The sequence below is a fragment of the Lytechinus pictus genome, chromosome 13, assembly GCF_037042905.1.
Source record: "Lytechinus pictus isolate F3 Inbred chromosome 13, Lp3.0, whole genome shotgun sequence".
Lineage (NCBI taxonomy): Eukaryota > Metazoa > Echinodermata > Echinoidea > Temnopleuroida > Toxopneustidae > Lytechinus > Lytechinus pictus.
In genome coordinates this window covers 21,206,979-21,225,816 of record NC_087257.1, presented here as the reverse complement: position 1 = coordinate 21,225,816, position 18,838 = coordinate 21,206,979, and the positions used below count along the sequence as shown (strand labels likewise).

The 18,838-nt window shown below is 38.2% G+C and overlaps 2 protein-coding genes across 2 annotated transcripts in view; both read right to left on the bottom strand.

The window, feature by feature from the left end:
- Positions 1–230: 230 nt before the first annotated feature.
- Positions 231–9,941, bottom strand: LOC129275148 (COMM domain-containing protein 3-like). The gene is made up of 5 exons (XM_054911935.2): positions 9,756–9,941; positions 4,149–4,257; positions 2,746–2,905; positions 1,512–1,625; positions 231–507 (listed from the first exon to the last, which is right to left on the bottom strand). The coding sequence occupies exons 1-5, from the start codon at positions 9,889–9,891 to the stop codon at positions 445–447; spliced, it is 582 nt and encodes a 193-aa protein (XP_054767910.2). The 5' UTR covers positions 9,892–9,941; the 3' UTR covers positions 231–444.
- Positions 9,942–13,749: 3,808 nt separating this feature from the next.
- The window catches only part of LOC129275147 (polycomb complex protein BMI-1-B-like), a 31,053-nt gene continuing 25,964 nt past the window's right edge, over positions 13,750–18,838 (bottom strand). Inside the window, exons 8-9 of the mRNA XM_064108427.1 lie at positions 17,381–17,470; positions 13,750–16,903 (exon numbers count right to left, since the gene is read on the bottom strand). Of these exons, the coding sequence (XP_063964497.1) occupies positions 16,595–16,903; positions 17,381–17,470 (399 nt within the window). The 3' untranslated portion in view covers positions 13,750–16,594. The remainder of the gene's footprint in view (positions 16,904–17,380; positions 17,471–18,838) is intronic.

Here is an 18,838-nt window from a genome sequence, read left to right as displayed (position 1 = left end):
CGGGTCGTAAGGTGTGCGGGAGCCTTTAGACTTGCAATACAACTTCTGGAATGCTAATAGGCACATGTGCAAGACATTAAGTTATTGTTGTGCGCAAGCACATAATAATAATAACATTAACAATAATATTGAGATTAATTCATATCTAGGGAAATCACTGTATAAATATACTTTACTGTACTTTGATACTGCTTTCACTGCAAAAATGAATAGATACATGTAATCTTCTTAAAATATGCTTTCTTCAATACACAGATAACAATACATGTATAGCAATATCTGGCCACATAAACATGTCACAAAAGTTGCATTGCAAACTAAATCTGGAATGAATCATGAGTTGTATTGTCAGAACATTTAACTACTGTCACTATCCTATCACCAGTATAAAACTACTCTCTTTATATTTACATACATAGGACCATTTTTTCGATGTGATTTCTGCTATGAACCTTGTGCTGCCTTTTCCAAACTTTTTGTAGCATCCTTGAGTTTTCCAACCAGGTCCTGAAAAATATTATTAAAAAAACACCAAATTAATATAAAAACACAGAAAATGGGCTGATGAGTGATTAAACCATTGACTAATACTGGAACCGGGAAGTCCCTTTACAAAACCTATAGGAATTACAAAATTCTGTCGTCAATGGGTGAAGGCATTTACAAAGTGTCGTTTATAGGACATGGAAAATGTACTTCTGTGAGTTCTGCGTGAGTGTCATGTATCCCATTCTCAAGTCATTTCTGAAGAGAAAGTTTCAAACTTTCAGTATTACGAATAAGTGCAACAAAAATTTTGCCCCCATGCCTCCAGTCCTTTAGGGTTAAAGTATTATAATAAACATTTTTTTAAATGAATGCCTGTTAAAAATGATATTCTTATTAGTGTGCCTGTTAAAAATGATATTCTTATTAGTGTGCCATTTGTGATTTGACATCAAACCAACATCACAATCATAATAATCACCACCAGCACAACTATCAAGTACCATAAAACCTACCACCATCATATCATCACCATCTTCACTGACATCATTATCATCACTACAATCATCATTAACATCGTCATCATCCTTGTGATCATCACAACCACCTTCATTATTGTCATCTTCATCACCACCATCATCATCATCCCATCATCATCATCATCATCACTACCACCACCACCATTATCATCATCATCATCCCATCATCATCATCATCATCATCACCATCATCATCATCATCACCATTATCATCATCATCATCACCACCACCACCACCACCACCACCATCATCATCATCATCATCATCCCGTCATCATCATCATCATCACTACCACCACCACCACCATCATCATCATCATCCCATCATCATTATCATCCCATCATCACCATCATCATCATCATCATCATCACCATTATCATCATCATCATCACCACCACCACCACCACCTCCAACACCACCACCACCATCATCTCCCTCTACTCATCATCATCATCACCCACTATTAAACACAACTATAAACTCACCTGTAACTGTTCTAATGAACAACTAAACTGTACATCTTTGGTGCCTCTATGACCCTGCTCTGTCTTCAAACTTATCTGATAGGTCGGCTGGTTGATTTTATCTATGTGCTTGTTCTGCAATGAGAACAAAAGAAAATAAAAACAGTAGAATCAAATGACCATACTGGAAACTGCTATGGAAAGTAGCACTAATGGTGATATTGATCGTAATGAAATGATTGGATGAAATTTAATCATGTGACCAGTCATTTACTTCAGCTAACAGGCAAATTTGCTAATAAATGCTCGGTACTTATGACTTGTGGGGGCACCGTGGTCTAGTGGTCATAGCTCTCGTCTCTCAATTTGAGGAACGTGGGTTCGATTCCCAGCCATGGCGTGTTTTCCTTCAAGAAATTTACCCACTGCGCTGCACTCAACCCAGGTGAGGTGAATTGGGTGCCCGGTAGGAAAAAAATTCTCGAATGCTCGAGCGCCTGAGTGGGCAGCACAGCTAAAGCTGTAGTAATAATAGCACTTTGTATCCTTGGGCAAAAATCACTTTATAATCCAGCTACTATTATCTCACTAGGACTACTTCTCTCGACCAGTGATGAATTTTAGATGAGGATGGTTTATCAGTTAACAAGGATCCACATTACTATATCACAAAAACATATTATACACATCATTTTTCTCAGGCAATAGTATAATCACACACTTGCTACCTTTGAAACAGTCCAAACGCCTTTGGATATGCTTCAGGCATGCAAGAACACCACTAAAGGTACCTCGGGCGAGCAGTTCTGAATAATACCCTCAAAGATGTGTTTTATTTGTATTTTGAATACCATTTTCTTTTACGACATACTTTAAAATTTAAATTCAAATTTATTTATTTATTTCACTTTCATCAAACAAAAACAAATTGTATACCATGTATAAACATAAATATTTGTATCCCTTGCAAAAAAAAATAATTTAATAATACATATGTTGTGAAAAAAACTTACAAAGGGGGGGGGGGGCATTTTTGCTCAAAAGAATGTTAAGAAGCTCCCAAAACAAAAACAAAACAAAAAAAGGTCTTCACTTGCATCTGCACATTTTCTTATAAAAAAGTATTTATTTATATCTCTCGAGGGAAAGGGGGAGGCACGGGTCGGATGTGCCCATATCTGGATCTGCCAAAACAGCATTCCATGACCGAAAGTGAATTTTTAAAGTCCCTCATGAGAGAGACTGCCATACCTACCTTCAGATAGTAGTCTAAACGCCAGTCTACATCAACGATGTGGGGAGGGGTGTGGCTGATGTTACTCAGCATGGATCTAATCACTTGTTTCTTCTCCTGGAAGCACTTGATGAAGATATCTATCCTATCCTGGCTGAACTTGCTGTCCTCTAAGATGGAGCTACATGTAAACATTGAATGAAGACATCATGACATTAATGTTTGTTTCAATGTTTTCTTAAGTCATATCATTGTTGGGGTGAACAAATCTTGTCTTGAGGGAAGCTCAAACTTAGAAAGATAGCAACGGTGGCAACCTCACATTGTCTGACAATGGTCTCCTACTTTCTGTTAAGAAGTCTTTCTAGGCAAAAGAATGTTGCTACTTATGTCTTGGCTATTAAACGATGCTTTTTCTGAGTTGTCCTCAAAATATTTAAATCTAGAGATATAAGGTTTTGTCACCCCAGTGAAAATATTTGATCTAGTTAGAAGTGTTTGTCAGAAGAATTTTAACACTCTTTGACACCATTACAAAATGAAAAAAAAAAATCTAGAACTACTTCACAATATTATGAATTCATCAGGCATACCGTAAGGGCACTAGTATTCAACCCGTTTGGAGAGTTTCCTCAAATATATAGAAATATGAAATCTACCTTAATTTCAGACCTGTGTTATTTCCAAGAGCAAATGCTGGTTGTTCTTTTTGCGTTATTTTTTTCTTCAACCAGTCGACTGTGTGCCCGGGCGATCGAATTATACGGCGATGGTTTTTGGCACTAGTATTCAACCCGTCGGCACTAGTATTCAACCTAGCAACGAAAGATGGCCCTGTCTCTCAATCTGTCCTTGTCCCATCCAACTAAGGACTAGACCATTTGAGATGAGACCGAACAGGGAATTAGTCAAAGCCAGAGACTTACATAGATCTAGATCTAGTTTAGCAATCTAAACCATTTTTAAATTTGCTGTCTATCATCACTAGGTTGAATACTAGTGCAATTCAGTGCAAAAGGTCATCGCCGCATAATTCGATCTTCCGTGCATACAGTCAACAGATTGATAAAGAAAATATCGACAACATATTACCCTGGGAATAACAAAGGTATGAAATTAAGATAAATTCCCTATTTCTAAATATTTGGGGGAGTTTGTCCAAATCTTTGAATTATGCCGGGTTGAATACTCGTGCCCTTACGGTACATGTCTATCCTTTATGTTGTTGGTTTCAAGCAAAGTATGCATCTAGGTGATCATTTTTATTTGGTGAAGCATGTTGCATCTTGTTGGGGGATTAGAACCACATTCCTTTATTTGGTTTAGGCTTGTCAGAAAATAGTGAAGAAATCAACAAACTTCTGTGCCCCCCCCCACTTATAAAATCCGAGATACGCCCCTTCCTGAATCCAATGTTGACCCACCTGATTGTACTGTTGTCTGCATCATGTTTACATGCTTCTAAGACAAGGGTGTACAGTGCTGCATAACTCTGCTTCAAAACAGCTGGTTCAATAGAGGAAAGAGCTCCATCTGAAAAGAATAATCAATTAAAATGGTGATAGTTAACATAGAAAAAAATTGTTGTTCATGGCTACATACGAACCACACTTTAAGTGCTGATTTTATTAGCCAGTGTCATCACTCTAAATGTATATATACAAAGGTATATACAACGGTAGCACTGTGGGCTTCGTTCAAAGTACGTATAATTTTCTAATTTTTTTGTTTAATTTGTCATCGCTTTGAATGTTTTCCATAAAGTATTATCGTCAGCAAAAATAATATAAAAAGTATGTTTTTGAAGTTATTGCATTTATTGGTGTCTATATTATCAAACAATCATGGAAATTGTGCATAAAATGAATCAAGAATCTAATTTTAAAAATACAGACAAGCTGAAGTAAGGTTGTGAATTGTATTAGAGCCACCAAAGACCTTCCTTTTATTTCTGTGGAAGAGACATGCGAAGCAACTTTCCAGGTCGAGGTAAGCGATTTTGCTCTTTGTTTATGTGCTTTTTATGTAAAAAAATATTTGTAAAATTGAAAATGGAACGCTTTTCACCAGAAAAAGCCCTAGTGAGTAGTGGAATGAGTTTCGGCCAACATTATTCGCGTTATGAAGCGATGTTAACCAACAACTCTAAAATCCATTGGGTACACACGTTCGTAGTGTGGGGTTAGTATAGCATACTAACCTCGCAAAACGTGTGAGTGACACGAACCATCGCCTGAGCCTGAGGTAAGCTCTGCTCAACTGTTACATTGTATGGCAGTGTATCCTATTGCCGGACACCTTTATTTCAGTGCTTTAAAAATGACAACTAGAGGAAATACAATCAAGAAAAATTCGCACTTGCTATTCTAAATATTATGGAAATTATGAATATGATAAAATTATTTTATATTTACCAACCATTTTCTTTGCATCGCACTTGCCGCATACCCCTCAACGAAAAACAATTATTTTCGTGCGCGACAAATTACATCATGATTCCGGACGCGCGCCGGACGGGTAAAGATATTCTTGATTATTATGATGTAAGAACAAATTTGTGTGATTTTTTCTTCTTATATCAGATCATGAGTAAATTCTAAGTTTTTGTTTACTTTTTTTATATCGAATCTGAGCAGATGTTGGTACCGTAATAAATTTGTGTTTGATAACTTATTTTATTTATTTTTTTTAGCTGCATGTTCAATGGCACTTTCCAATATTATGCTAGTTCGTATCGTGACGCTCATCACGTTCTATCGATGCGCTAGCTACCGATCGACGGCTCTACTCACGGGTACCTTGAGAACTAGCCGTCGACGATCACCCACAATACACCACACCTCATCATTCGAAGGAGCGGACGAGATTGAAATTCGGCAAATCAGGCCCATATTTCTGTTAGAAAATATATCAATTGCTAATGCCAAACTATTGATATTTTAAGCATTTTCTGTCATTTTAGAGATAAATAAGGTATAGGCCTAAGTTGGATTTTTTCGCCTTGGCCCTTGCCCCACTCACACTAATACGTGGTTTGTATATATATACGAACCTCGTACACCGGACCGTGTTTGACCGTAGATTTCGAAGTAGTCGGCAAACATTGCTTCATTGCTGAAGTAATATTTGCCGAAACTCCTTCTCGCTACGCACCAGGGCTCTTTCCGGTAAGTAGCAATACATAACAAAATTATACATACATGTATGATATTTAACTCATTTCATTTAAAAAGAGCAAATTTCGCTTACCTCGGCCTAGCAAGTGACTTCGTTTGTCTCTTCTACGGAAATACAAGGAAGCCCGTTGGTGGTGCTAATAAATTTCACAACCTTGATTCAGCTCCTCGGTAATTTTATAACTGTGTCTAAATTCTTTGAATGCGCAATTCTTATGATTAATTTACTAATTATGGGCACCAATAAATAAAATACCATCAAAAACATAATTCAGGATTACTATTGGCGATGATAACACTTTTGTTGCAATTAATTTAAAACGATGACTAATATAATTTTTTTTTTTTTAAATACACATGCCTGGAACAAAACCAGCAGTACAAGCAGTATTAACGAACGTCACGGTATACCAAAGTCTATACAATGAAAAGATTGGACACTTCACGGACTTCGCGTAATGCCTTGCGTCGATTTGCGTGTAAAATAGTGTAGGTTCCTAATCTTTCCCTTGTCGTGTCTTTGATATGAATATAAATCGCGCGCCTTCTTTAGGCGAAAATTGATATCTACGCTGACCAAATTTTATCTCCGTGAAATCTTCACTAAAGATCAAGAAAATATACATATTTTTAAGAAAAAACTTCAAGGAGAAGTCACGGAAGGATCTAAATGATTCGGTAAGTGTCATAGCAGAATGTGAAATACCAGATTATTGGTGATATTTTATGTGGGCAAAAGCCCACTATCTTTTTGACTTGTCGTGTGTGTCGCGTGCATATGACTGATATTCCTTCGCACGCGAGATGATATGAACCCATGGGTGCCCTTGCCCACTCTAGGCGACACCCCAATACTTACCCTTGTTAATAAACTGGGACTCCACTCACGCGCATTTGGGCCGCCCTAGCTTAGAACTAAGCAATATTATCTAGAAATTGTTAAACTGTAGTCATAAAATATATTCTATTAAATAAATTGATAATGTTTAATCGGTACTCACCGGTTCTTTTGTTGCATTTTCAGACCATTTCTCACAATTCTTTGTAAATATTTGCGGTAAATTTTGTCGCCGTAGACAGCTATACGTCCATCTTTATTAATAAATGGAGCGCCCTTTACGATAGTTGTTAATGCCTCGGATAAAATTATTAGGCATTTTGGCCTGTGTTCAAGGCGTTCTTTCTGTTTTATTTTTTATATTGAAGATTGTGCATTTGTTGAATAGCGCCGTCTACGTCAGGTATGAGATCGAGTGTATAAATACACTCTTCAAAAATAATTATGATTCCGACCTGGCGCTGTTAAACTTCAATCTCTTTCACCTAAATTAGCGATGAATGCTAGCATTATAAAATATATATTATTAACGTCTGACAAAAAGAATAATCAACCGATCAGCTGACGAGAACGCGAATCACGTGATCTTCATATCAGCTTCGATCGCGAGTCAGAAGTGAAGAGCAACTGCCCAGAAAATCAGGAAAAAGCCGTGAAAATGTAAGTTCCCCTTCATTTCTTTCATTTTTTGTTGTTGCTAACGATGCATTTAAATAAGAGAAAGGAATATAGCTTGTACTTGTGATATAATATAGAAATATCCTGCTCTCAGAGATTTCTAACCAAAAATAATACTGATGTCGCCTATGAGGTCCATACATGTAATGTTTGGACCTCATACTAGTGTAAGGGTTTACAGGCATACAGATATTATTCTTTGCACTTGAAGCTTTCATATATATTACTGAGGACTGCTTGATACATGTAGGGGAGAGGAGTAGGACTTTTGGAAAAGCTGCTACAGCTATGGTCTTGGTTATGAGTTATCTGTAGAATAAAGCCTTTTATGTAATGGTTTGACTCTAAAACTATCCTGTCTGAAGTCTGGTTCTTGTTCAGGTATTCTACCCCTTTCACTAGGAGTACCCTTGGCCTTGGCCTTGCCCCACTCCTAGTACCAATGAGGTCCAAGCATTACATGTATGGACCTCATAGGCGACATCAGTAGTATTTTTGGTTAGAAATATCTGAGAACAGGATATTTCTATATTATATCACAAGTACAAGCTATATTCCTTTCTCTGATTTAAATTATAATTGGGGTGTCGCCTAGAGTGCCTTGCCCTTGCTGTTGCAATCTTGTTCTATGTCTGACTCTGAGTACTGTATGTAAAATTGAATAGCGGAAGTCTTCTTAGTCTTACGGTAAGAAATTGTTTTCGAACGCAGTAATATGCGCGTCCGGAATCATAATAGTGTCCGGTAAATCGGTAATACAATACGTGACTATAGTATAAATAAGTCTATAGGGCCTACTTAGAAAATAGAAGTTAGAATTACTCTAGTGAGATGCTAACCCAGAGAGCTCCCGCCCGCGCAGCGGGCGGGAGCCCAGAAGCTTACCGTGTATTTTACCATTGTCACCGGACTAGGGTGATTTATGGTCTAAATATTTCTCCAAATGAATTGTGAAAACGGAAAGTATACAATTACCACGATTATACGGATGAAGGTCTAACGAGTGGCAGATTCCTGACATCTGGGCACAGTCTGGAACCTCTAAAAAACGAAAAGTTCTCTCCTTCTACCCAGTCTCGATCGGCCATTTTGTTACGATTTTTAACAAAAATGGCCGATCGAGACGGGGTAGAAGGAGAGAACTTTTCGTTTTTTTGAGGTTCCAGACTGTGCCCAGATGTCAGGAATCTGCCACTCGTTAGACCACTCTAGGCGACACCCCAATACTTACCCGTGCTAATAAACTGGGACTCCACTCACGCGCGTTTGGGCCTCCCTAGCTTAGAACTAAGCACTAATATCACCTTAAAAACTAAATCTACAAGGTATGTATAATCTATTTATGAATTTAATAATGTTTAATCGGTACTCACCGGTTCTTTTGTTGCATTTTCAGACCATTTCTCACAATTCTTCGTAAATATTTGCGGCAAATTTTGTCGCCATAGACAGCTTAGCGTCCATCTTTATTGATAAATGGAGCGCCCTTTACGATAGTTGTTAATGCCGCGGAGAAATCGTTAGGCATTTTGGCCTGTGTTCAAGGCGTTCTTTCTGTTTTATTTTTATATTGAAGATTGTGCATTTGTTGAATAGCGCCGTCTACGTCAGGTATGAGATCGAGTGTATAAATACACTCTTCCAAAATAATTATGATTCCGACCTGGCGCTGTTTAACTTCAATCTCTTTCACCTAAATTAGCGATGAATGCTAGCATTATAAAATATATATTATAAACGTCTGACGAAAAGAATAACCAACCGATCAGCTGACGAGAACGCGAATCACGTGATCTTCATATCAGCTTCGATCGCGAGTCAGAAGAGAGGAGCAGTTGCCCAGAAAATCAGGAAAAAGCCGTGAAAATGTAAGTTCCCCTTCATTTCTTTCAATTTTTTTTATTGCTAACAATGTATTCAATTAGTGAGATCGAAATGTAATGATTAGACAGTACGATAGCTTGTAGTTTTGATAAAATACAAAAATAATCATCTTCACAAAGATTTCTGACACAAAATACTACTGATGTCGCCTATGAGGTCCATACATGTAATGTTGGACCTCATTGGTACTAGGAGTGCGTTAGACCTTCATCCATATAATCGTGGTAATTGTATACTTTCTGTTTTCACAATTCATTTGGAGAAATATTTAGACCATAAATCACCCTAGTCCGGTGACAATGGTAAAATACACGGTAAGCTTCTGGGCTCCCGCCCGCTGCGCGGGCGGGAGCTCTCTGGGTTAGTGAGATGCCTGGATTACCGTACCCCGCACAGATATTTACGCATGGGACCGAATTCAAGTTCAACTTCAAACATCCGGATTACGTACTCACCATTTTCATTAGAATTACCGGTTTCCGAAACGTCTGAGAATATTTTCTGTAGCAAAGGCTCGAAGGCCTTATCTTGAACTCTAGCAGAACTCCCGGCTAACTGCAAACCATCTTGAATCTCCACAGAAATCTCCATTTCGGTTCCCAAAATACGCCTCTTTCCAAACTTGAAAGTTGAAACAGACTACGGTGTCTTCAATTTGCAGAGCGATAAGTGTTTGAAAATATAACAGGGATTTGGCGAACACACTTTTCGTAGTACTCTATCGTCAACGTACAGTGTAAAATTTAGAATGGTTGTTAATGAAAATGTACTCGAAAGGGTTCCTTTTCTATGAGGATAAGTTGGGGAAAAAATCGAATTCTGTAAATAAAGAGACCAAAAGTTATATCGATGATAATCCCATACATACCAAAGTGGTGTAAGACGCACCGGCATATGGATTTTTTTTTTACATCTTCAGAAACTCGGTTATTATTATTGCCTCAAATATCTTAATTTTACTTTAGTGAAATATTTGAAATGATATCATTTCACCCAAAACTTAAATACATCGTCCAATCGTGGAAAAAAAAAACACCTTTTTTACGCGTCTTGGGGAGTGGTGTCCACTTTGTAATGGCAGTGTCCACAGACGGCGACCCCCCCCCCCCCCCCTGGGTGTCATTCCCTCTCAATTTTTTTTTTCTGGGGGGGTCGTCTTCTCTCGATTTCAAAGCATGATATTTTTTATCCTTTTCAAAGCATTTTTGATAGATTTTGTACTATTTGTTTGCTCATCGCTCCGAAAGATGAATGTGATGGACAATTTTTCAGTAAATCTTGTTGATTCTGAAGTGGCACGCGTATACTCATCAATCAATCAATCCATCCATTCATCCATCAATCAATCAATCAATCACCGCCCTGAAATAAACCTTCATTCGATCTATACACGAAGTCGTGCATGATATCGTCGCTAGGCCACTAATTTGGATAGGTTAGGCGGGGATGTTCAGCCCACAAATCCTAAACCATTACCCTTAAGAACTGAAATTGGTATGAAATGAGGGGCTTACCTAACATGGGGCCGTTTCATAAAGCTGTTCGTAAGTTAAGAGCGACTTTAAGAACGACTGGACCCTTCTTACGCGCTTAACCATCGCCAATTCAATATACCATTTACCACAAGAAATTAGGACCACCAGTCGTTCTTAACTTACGAACAGCTTTACGAAACACCCACCTGGACTAATTGCGAGCTTAAATTCCTGGGGCCATTTTGCCGCCCCCCCCCCCCCCCGCCAGATCTCGTCCGCGGATCTTGTTATCACGACGAAAATTAGGTAAAGGACATAATCTACGTGGTTTCATAGGTTAATTGGAGTGGATTCATAATATTTTCAAATATTACTTTATTGCTTTCATTTACTTAAATAAACGTCCTAGAAGGCTAATGTTCAGTGAAAAAATACATTCCTAACAATAAATGAAAAATAATTCCGGTACCAAAATCTATTTCCCATGCATCTTTAAAAACAAACTTTTTTTATGTATTTCTTTCTTTATTGCTTTTCCGACAATAATGTTTGTGACATTATCTCGGCCATAAATAGCGCCGAATTAAATGATTACTACCAATAAAAGTTGAAATAATCATTCATTTATGAGTTTTAGGGAAAAACACATTTGTATCAGTGGCATACAGGGGGCTTGGGTGCTTACCCCTCCAAATTTTTCACGGCCAAAAAAAAAGAGAAAAGGAAGAGAGAAGAGTGAAATATGACATGATTTTCTGATATGTCAAAATCTGTCACAATCGCGACGGAATTAGCACGAAGGTCGAGAATAATGTTGCATAGGTAAATTGCACTGAATCCATATAAAGTACTTTATTCATGAAATCATACTTTTTGCTCTGATTCACTTAATACAAGTCCTAGAAGCTAATATTCGATGAAATTTCCCCCCCCCCTTTTTATACATTCCTAACAATAAATGAAATATTCCGGTACCAAACTCTATTTCTCATGCATTTTATTTATTTTTTCTTAACTTTTTTTTATGTATTTGGTTTTTTTATTGCTTTTTGTACAAGTTTTATTTGTGACATCACCTCGGCCATAAATAGCGTCGAATTACATGATTACAGCCAATGAACATTAAAATAATCACTCATTTAAGAATTTCAGCTAAAACGCATTGTGTATCTGTGGAGAGCAGATGGGGGGGGGGGCTTAGTGGCGCTTACCCCTCTAAATTTTTTCACAGCCAAGAAAAAAAAAGGTTAAGCAAAGAAAAAGAAAAATAGAACGATGAAATATGATATGATTTTCTGAATAGTATGTCTAAATTTATCACAAAATTTGACTTTGTAATAAAAAATGTCGAAATTTTGCTCGCTCACTCAAAACTTTTTATAAATTTTGCCCGATACGCCAAATCTGGCCCCCTAAAAAATGTTTGGCTCATTATGCCTCTGTTCTGTATTAATCACAATTTTGAGCAAATTTCGTAACCGCGCCGTATATACACGGGCATCACAAACTTGATCTTAAAAGTTGCGCGAGACTTGAAAGTATTTATACAGCGAACGGCGAAGTCAAAGAATTTCGCGCGGTGAATTTATCGCCAAAAAAATCGAGGGGGCTGAAAAGCCTCTCCCCAGTATAAGTTACGGTTAAGGACTAGATGGTCATCTGCAATGGGGGTCTTCGAGAATTGATATCTGAAATGGGGGGGGGGGGGGCTGAGAAAAGGGGAGAATGAGTTGATCAATGTAAAAAGTGAAAATGAAATCATTTGGAACAGCTGGCAAGGAGTGAAAATTTTAAGGGCCGCAAATACCTGTATTCCCATTATACGTGAGCCCCATCCCCTCCCTCGAGCGACTTCAGCAATATTTGATCAACTGAACATCAGAGTCATTATCGTCCTATTGACACCGATATCGCCATCAACATCACCACCATCGTTGTCATCGTTGTAATCACCATTAGCAAACGTGATCATACACGTGATCATTCATCAGCGATGGTTCACTCCCGTTTTCACGATTCTATATTCACCAGTCATACTGCCAGGCCCAACACTCTTAAAAGGGAAGGAGCTGATTGGAACCCTTTTTTATCCCGTATTAGGAACTTAAGGTTCTTCAAAGAAGCGGGAAATGGGTCTAAACAGTCCTTTAGAACCGTTTATGGTTGTACAAGGAGCCATTTAAGTCTTTCTATACAACTTGTTATTTATGTGGTGTTAATAACCCCATAGGTTGTATGAAGAACCCTATACAAAGTTTATGGGGTTCTTCACATCACCGAGAACCCCATATGTGATTCCATGACATTTGCTCTGGCGACGATTCCTCCGCTGCAAATTCCACACATTAATGGAATGACCAACTTAAACCCTCTATTTACCACTACACTCTATCCTAAACCTACCCTAAACCTGAAATAAAACCCTATTACAACCCTAACCCGATATCCTAGACAAAATAAAGCCCAGAGCAATTGTCGCCGGAGCAAATGTCATGTCACCGTATAGAGTACCCTAATTTATAAAGGGTTCTTTGTAGAACCAATAATATTTCTAAAGGACTGTTCAGAACCATTGTTTCTGCTTCTCTTAAGAACCCGAAAATTCCAAATCCGGGACAAAGAAAACTGCCGAGAGTGAAGTCCAACCAAATTGTTATTCCCCGCCACACTCAATACACTAAATATTCTGAGACAATTTGCATTGACTTCTTATTTCAAAATATGGCTGTCATTGGCGAAGCGCCATTCACATGAGACGTAAATATGCAAAAATGCGAGGGGGTGTTACCGAAAGAAACGCGACCCTTGAAAGCTTAATCTCACGAAAGAAAAAAAAACTACTGGTGTCAAAAATTCAAAGGGCATACTCAAACACCTTTCCCCTCCCAACCCCCGTCAGATAAAGAAATGCAACATCCACACCACACCAACCCCCTTGTCCTGTATTACTTCACAGAAACATTCAACAACACAATTTTATTTTTCGGTAATTTTCATCTTTATTCGAAAATTTTGACACAGCTTCACTCATCGGAAATAAAGGAGAGCAATATTTCATGATTACAGAAGGAAATTCAGGGCTCCGTAACACAAAGATTAGCGATCAAACGCTAAATTAACTGACCAATCAATATCAATGTTACATGCACATTAAGTTTAAAATACTGACCAGGAACCAATCAGGGGTGTTCTTTCATATTTGCAATTCATCGCAAAACTGTAAACTGCAAGAAAAACGGGTTCACTTTTGCACTTTCAGCAATGCAACAATAAAGTGTAATTTCGCACCTTTTTGTTCCGAAAACGTGAACATAAGCATCTGTAAACGTGCTTCAAGAATTGTAGGGGACAAAGTTGCACACAAGGGCCCTGTTGCAAAAAAAAAAACTATGGCAGAGTTTTTTAATGTGTAAGTTTCAAAGGCATAATTTTGTTTGCAAGTTTTTAATATGGCAAAAGTTTTATGCAACGGGTCCCAGATGTACGATGCAGTTCCAGAATGGCATTGGGTTGCACCTTTAAAGGCGCAAATTTGAACTCGTTTTTCTTCAATGTACTTCCAAACTATTTGAATTGGATAAAGACTATTAATCCCGGATATCCCCATTTCATCAAAATATTTAGAGAGTAAAGAAAGTTAATTCTGTTTCATGAAACGGATCGTGGTCAAAATGTGAGAGCTAGTAGACAGTTCCGGTTAGAAAAGGTTAGAGCGATCATTTAAGGAACTGTGTTTCTTGCTCGAATCCTTTTCAAATAGCCGCTATCCGTTCATCGTTAGCAAAGATAAATTGGCTACCCTGCGTATTTCCCCCCCGTATTTCGGCCACGTGCACAAATTCTAAAACGGGAGAGGTGTCCCTCAGCGGGTCCGATGGTCTGAGTTTGAACATAACACTCTAATCAGAGGGTGTACTATGGTAAAATGCATATTATCATAAAATAGCATTCCCTCACTTGCCATAATTATTATTGTTGCCTTATCTGCACGAAACGTTGATCTAATTGCATTGGTAAATGATCTATCTTTGTTATGTTGGCGTTTTGTTCTGTCAATGTAGCCGTAATTTCGGTGTAAAAGGAAGGTAGATACTGGACACTTTCTCGAATCATAAGCGAAAAATCGATAAAAACTAATTTCTTTCGATGTCATATTTTTTAATAGGACAATATATATGGCAAGTGACCGTATGACTATCTTGACCAATATATTCCAGAATTAGAGGGATTTGGACAAATAACTATGCCATAAAACTAAAAGTATTCTTCCTAAATATTTCAGCACAATATATTTGAATATTATTTTCATAGAAAATTCAGAATCATAAACTTTCCCACTAACGCAAGAAGACCTGAACAAAGATGGATATTTCATTTTTCTTATAAACGTGATGTAGGACCATAGGCAGAGCAAATACGGTAAATGAATCGTTGGAAGTATAAAACGGACCAAATTTTACATCGGGAAGTTTCTAAAAATCTTAAACGAGGATATGATGATGAATAACCCCGCTGAATCAAGAAGGAGAACAAAATCCGGTGATAATCAATTCAATAATGATTAAAATGTCAAGAATTTGTTAAAAACCTAAGATATAAGATACGATGCATCTCTAAAGTAAACATCAGCATGGATAAATTAATATATTTTCGTAAATAAAATTCGAACCATCCAAAATGACATACATGAATAATATCCACCCTCCAAGAGCGAACACAATCAAGTTTACATACCACGAATTTTCCTTCAGAAGGTTATTGGTATTAAACACAAAACAAAACACAAAACATGGATTTCCGAGACACTGAAATAGTTCCTCATCACGATACTGCACTTTCTGGAGGCCTCTTGAAAGGACCCAATAAAGAAAATCATTTTGTACAGAAACCACGGGTCCGACCTCAAAATGTCTTGCTCAGCTGAGAATAAAAGCAGCATGTCCCTATCTTCGTGGTATACCGACAACGGGCAAAACGGATTTTTTTTTATCATTCAACAAACATTTCAGGTCAAAGGTCACTATAGGTCCTCGCTTGCACGGTCGCACACCAAACATCGACTCCAAGTCGGTGATAAAACACAAACTGATTTCTGATCATTGGATCGCTACATTGGGTGTTGGTGTCGATGGCGTTGGTAAACTGATGGAACTGGGATATGGCTGGCCTACCCAATTCTCGGGCCCAATGCAGCAAAAAGTTGCGTTTAAACGTTTAAACAAAGCCTAAAAATCCAGCGCAAGTTCCGATCGTTATGAGTTTGAGTTTTTTAGAGTTGCGTTTGATTGCAACCCTTTCTGCAACGGGCCCCAGATTTCATGAAGTAGGTGGACAATTCGAGTAAGAACCGACTAATTACACATCAAACGAAAGTCGCAATTGTCTTCACGATGAACAGATGACCGTAGCAGTGTTGAAGATATTGCTAAATGCCTGGAAAATCTGCGTTTCAGTTGCCATCTCACAGGTTGTCATATCTGGCAACCTCTTTTGTTTCTGATGGATGAGAAGCAAATGTATCTGTTGGACCGCTTCTATGGTACCTGTATGGTAAACAGTCCTTTCATGACATGCTCCTCAGATTTGGATTTGCTTGAGAACCCCTGAAAACATCAGCCTACATGCATGATTGTATAGAACGAAGTTACACAGTCTTGCAAAATCTTACATAGCACGTGTGCCAATTTACTCCACTCGTTGCGTTCCTATTCCGATGGCCGCAAGAATTTCTTACAGATTGCGATAAAAAAACTGGGAGATCCTACAGCTGTCCGACTTAAACCAATGGTCGATATGCATGGGAGTTGTATAATCCGTCGCTATGACCTGTTCGCTGCAACAACAGACCCGGGCAACGCCGGTACGTTCAACGCACTATTCGATTTCACTGTGTCCGGTTGCACACCCGGTGTCGTTGCGGGAGACGTGTTTTCCTGCGAACCCTGGTTCGGCGAAGTGTCCTTCGGTTTCGACGCAGCTGATGGGAGAATTTTCTGCTGGTTTTGAGAAGTGTCTGTTTTCTTTGGTATTTTCTCAGGAATGATGGACGCGTTTTTATCAGTGAGGGTTCTTTTCAGTGGTTTGGCAAGTGGTTGGTAAACACGGTAGACAAGAGGCATCGGTCCGACCTGTTTACATGGAATGAAGAAGAAAAATAGAAGAATTACTTCAATAGGAAACAATAACTTAATACGAAAAGAACCAACCGCATCGTATTTCTGTTATCGCTTTTTCATGACGAACACTGATTTTATTCTGTTTCGATGGTGCTTGCATTTATTGCATCAGAAGGGAATAATGACCATATCAAAATCAATGTATCGTCTATCTGTGGTTGATTTCAAGAGGATATTCTTCGCATCAGTAAGACTGCACTGGGAGATGAGGAGCAGGGGATAACAACAGTTAGACGAAAAGGGCTATAAAGAGAAGTATGACAAAGGATTACCATCATACATAATATCAACAGGTGTCCAACTGTTAAAAATATCGAATATCATTGAAATTCAGGTTCTCCCGAATTTGGCATAGTGTTTGATTTAGAATTGAACGTAAGTTTCTTGCAACGTCCCATACAAGACATTTTAGAATAATATTGAACCTACCCGACCCCATGTGTAAATGTAAGCAACGTCCATCAAGGTGTATTCGTCTGGTAGCAGTTCATCTTCGCTTCCTCTGTACATGACTTCAATCTGAAAAAAAAGGGTGGAATAAATCAATAGACAACATTATAAAAAGATTATTCGAGTCACGACGCAGAATAACCGTAAGGGAACGCAGCGATAGGGGGGATTTAGCCTCATGGGGTTGGATATAAAATCGAAAACTCTCTAGGGGACATTTTAAGGCGAAATATCGAATATTGGTTCTGTCAAAAAAGGTGTTTAAGATCTTGATCTTGGACTCCCATTGTACCTTCGTTTCATGAATTGGAACATTAATCCCTGGACACCTTGACCCGCACAAACGTTGACCTTTTTAAGGGAAAGAGACAGTGGCGTAGCTACGGGGGGGCCTGGGGGGGCACGTGCCCCCCCTGAGATTTGGTGTGCCCCCCCAGGTGCCCCCCCAGAAAAAATTGGCAGAGCAAAAAAAAAGGAAAGAAAAAAGGGAGAAGAAAAGAAAAAAAGAAAAAGGAAAAGAAGAAGAAAGACAGAAGAAAAAAAGAAGAAGAAAATAAGAGGAGGAAGACGAGTGAATGAAATAATGTAATTAAAAAAACAAATCTTTTTATGTTACTATATAAAATTTTTGCTGGCGCTTCGCGCCAGAATTGCCTGTTCGATGAGATTCATATCTTGCTCAATAGGCTGATATGGAGTAAGGTTTGAAGTCAATATACAAAACATATTTTAGCTCGACATCGAGCTTTCATTATTTTTTTTTTCATTTACAAATTTAAGTGCTCTGTAAAATGTCCGTTTTATGGTCTACATATATCAGCATTTTAAGCTCACGCTGCGTGGTCACATTGTTTGATTTGCGAAGTTCATATTGTCTACGTGTATTCCATAATGTTCCATTAAACAAATGTATTCAGAATGCCCAGATTTTAGGTCTACATCTACAACACGCGCGATAGCCTGCATGTTCTTTATTTAAAATGTACATGTACTTGAATTATCCAGTTTCACATCAGAATATCAATAATTGTCTGCTCACGCTTCACGATCGCATTATTAATGATACCCAATTGACTATATCCTATTTATGATTTACAAAATATGAATAGAATGTCCCGCTTTTAGGTCTAAAATCTCAATTTTCTTCCTCTCGCGCTTCGCGCTCGCATCAATTGTTTAGTTACATACCTATCCCATTTATTAATACAAAAAGTGCTTAGAATGACCATTTTTTAGGTCGGAATGTAAAAAAAAATTTGCTCGCGCTTCGCAATCGCATTATCGAAATATATACCGTCTTCGTGGGTAACTGTAAGCAGTCCTTAACAGGTCCCTTTTCGATAATGCTAGAACAGTTTATAAAAATTTATGTTCGCGCTTGGCGTTCGCAGTAGCCATCTAGTTACATACGAATCTTGTTCAGGATCACACATAACA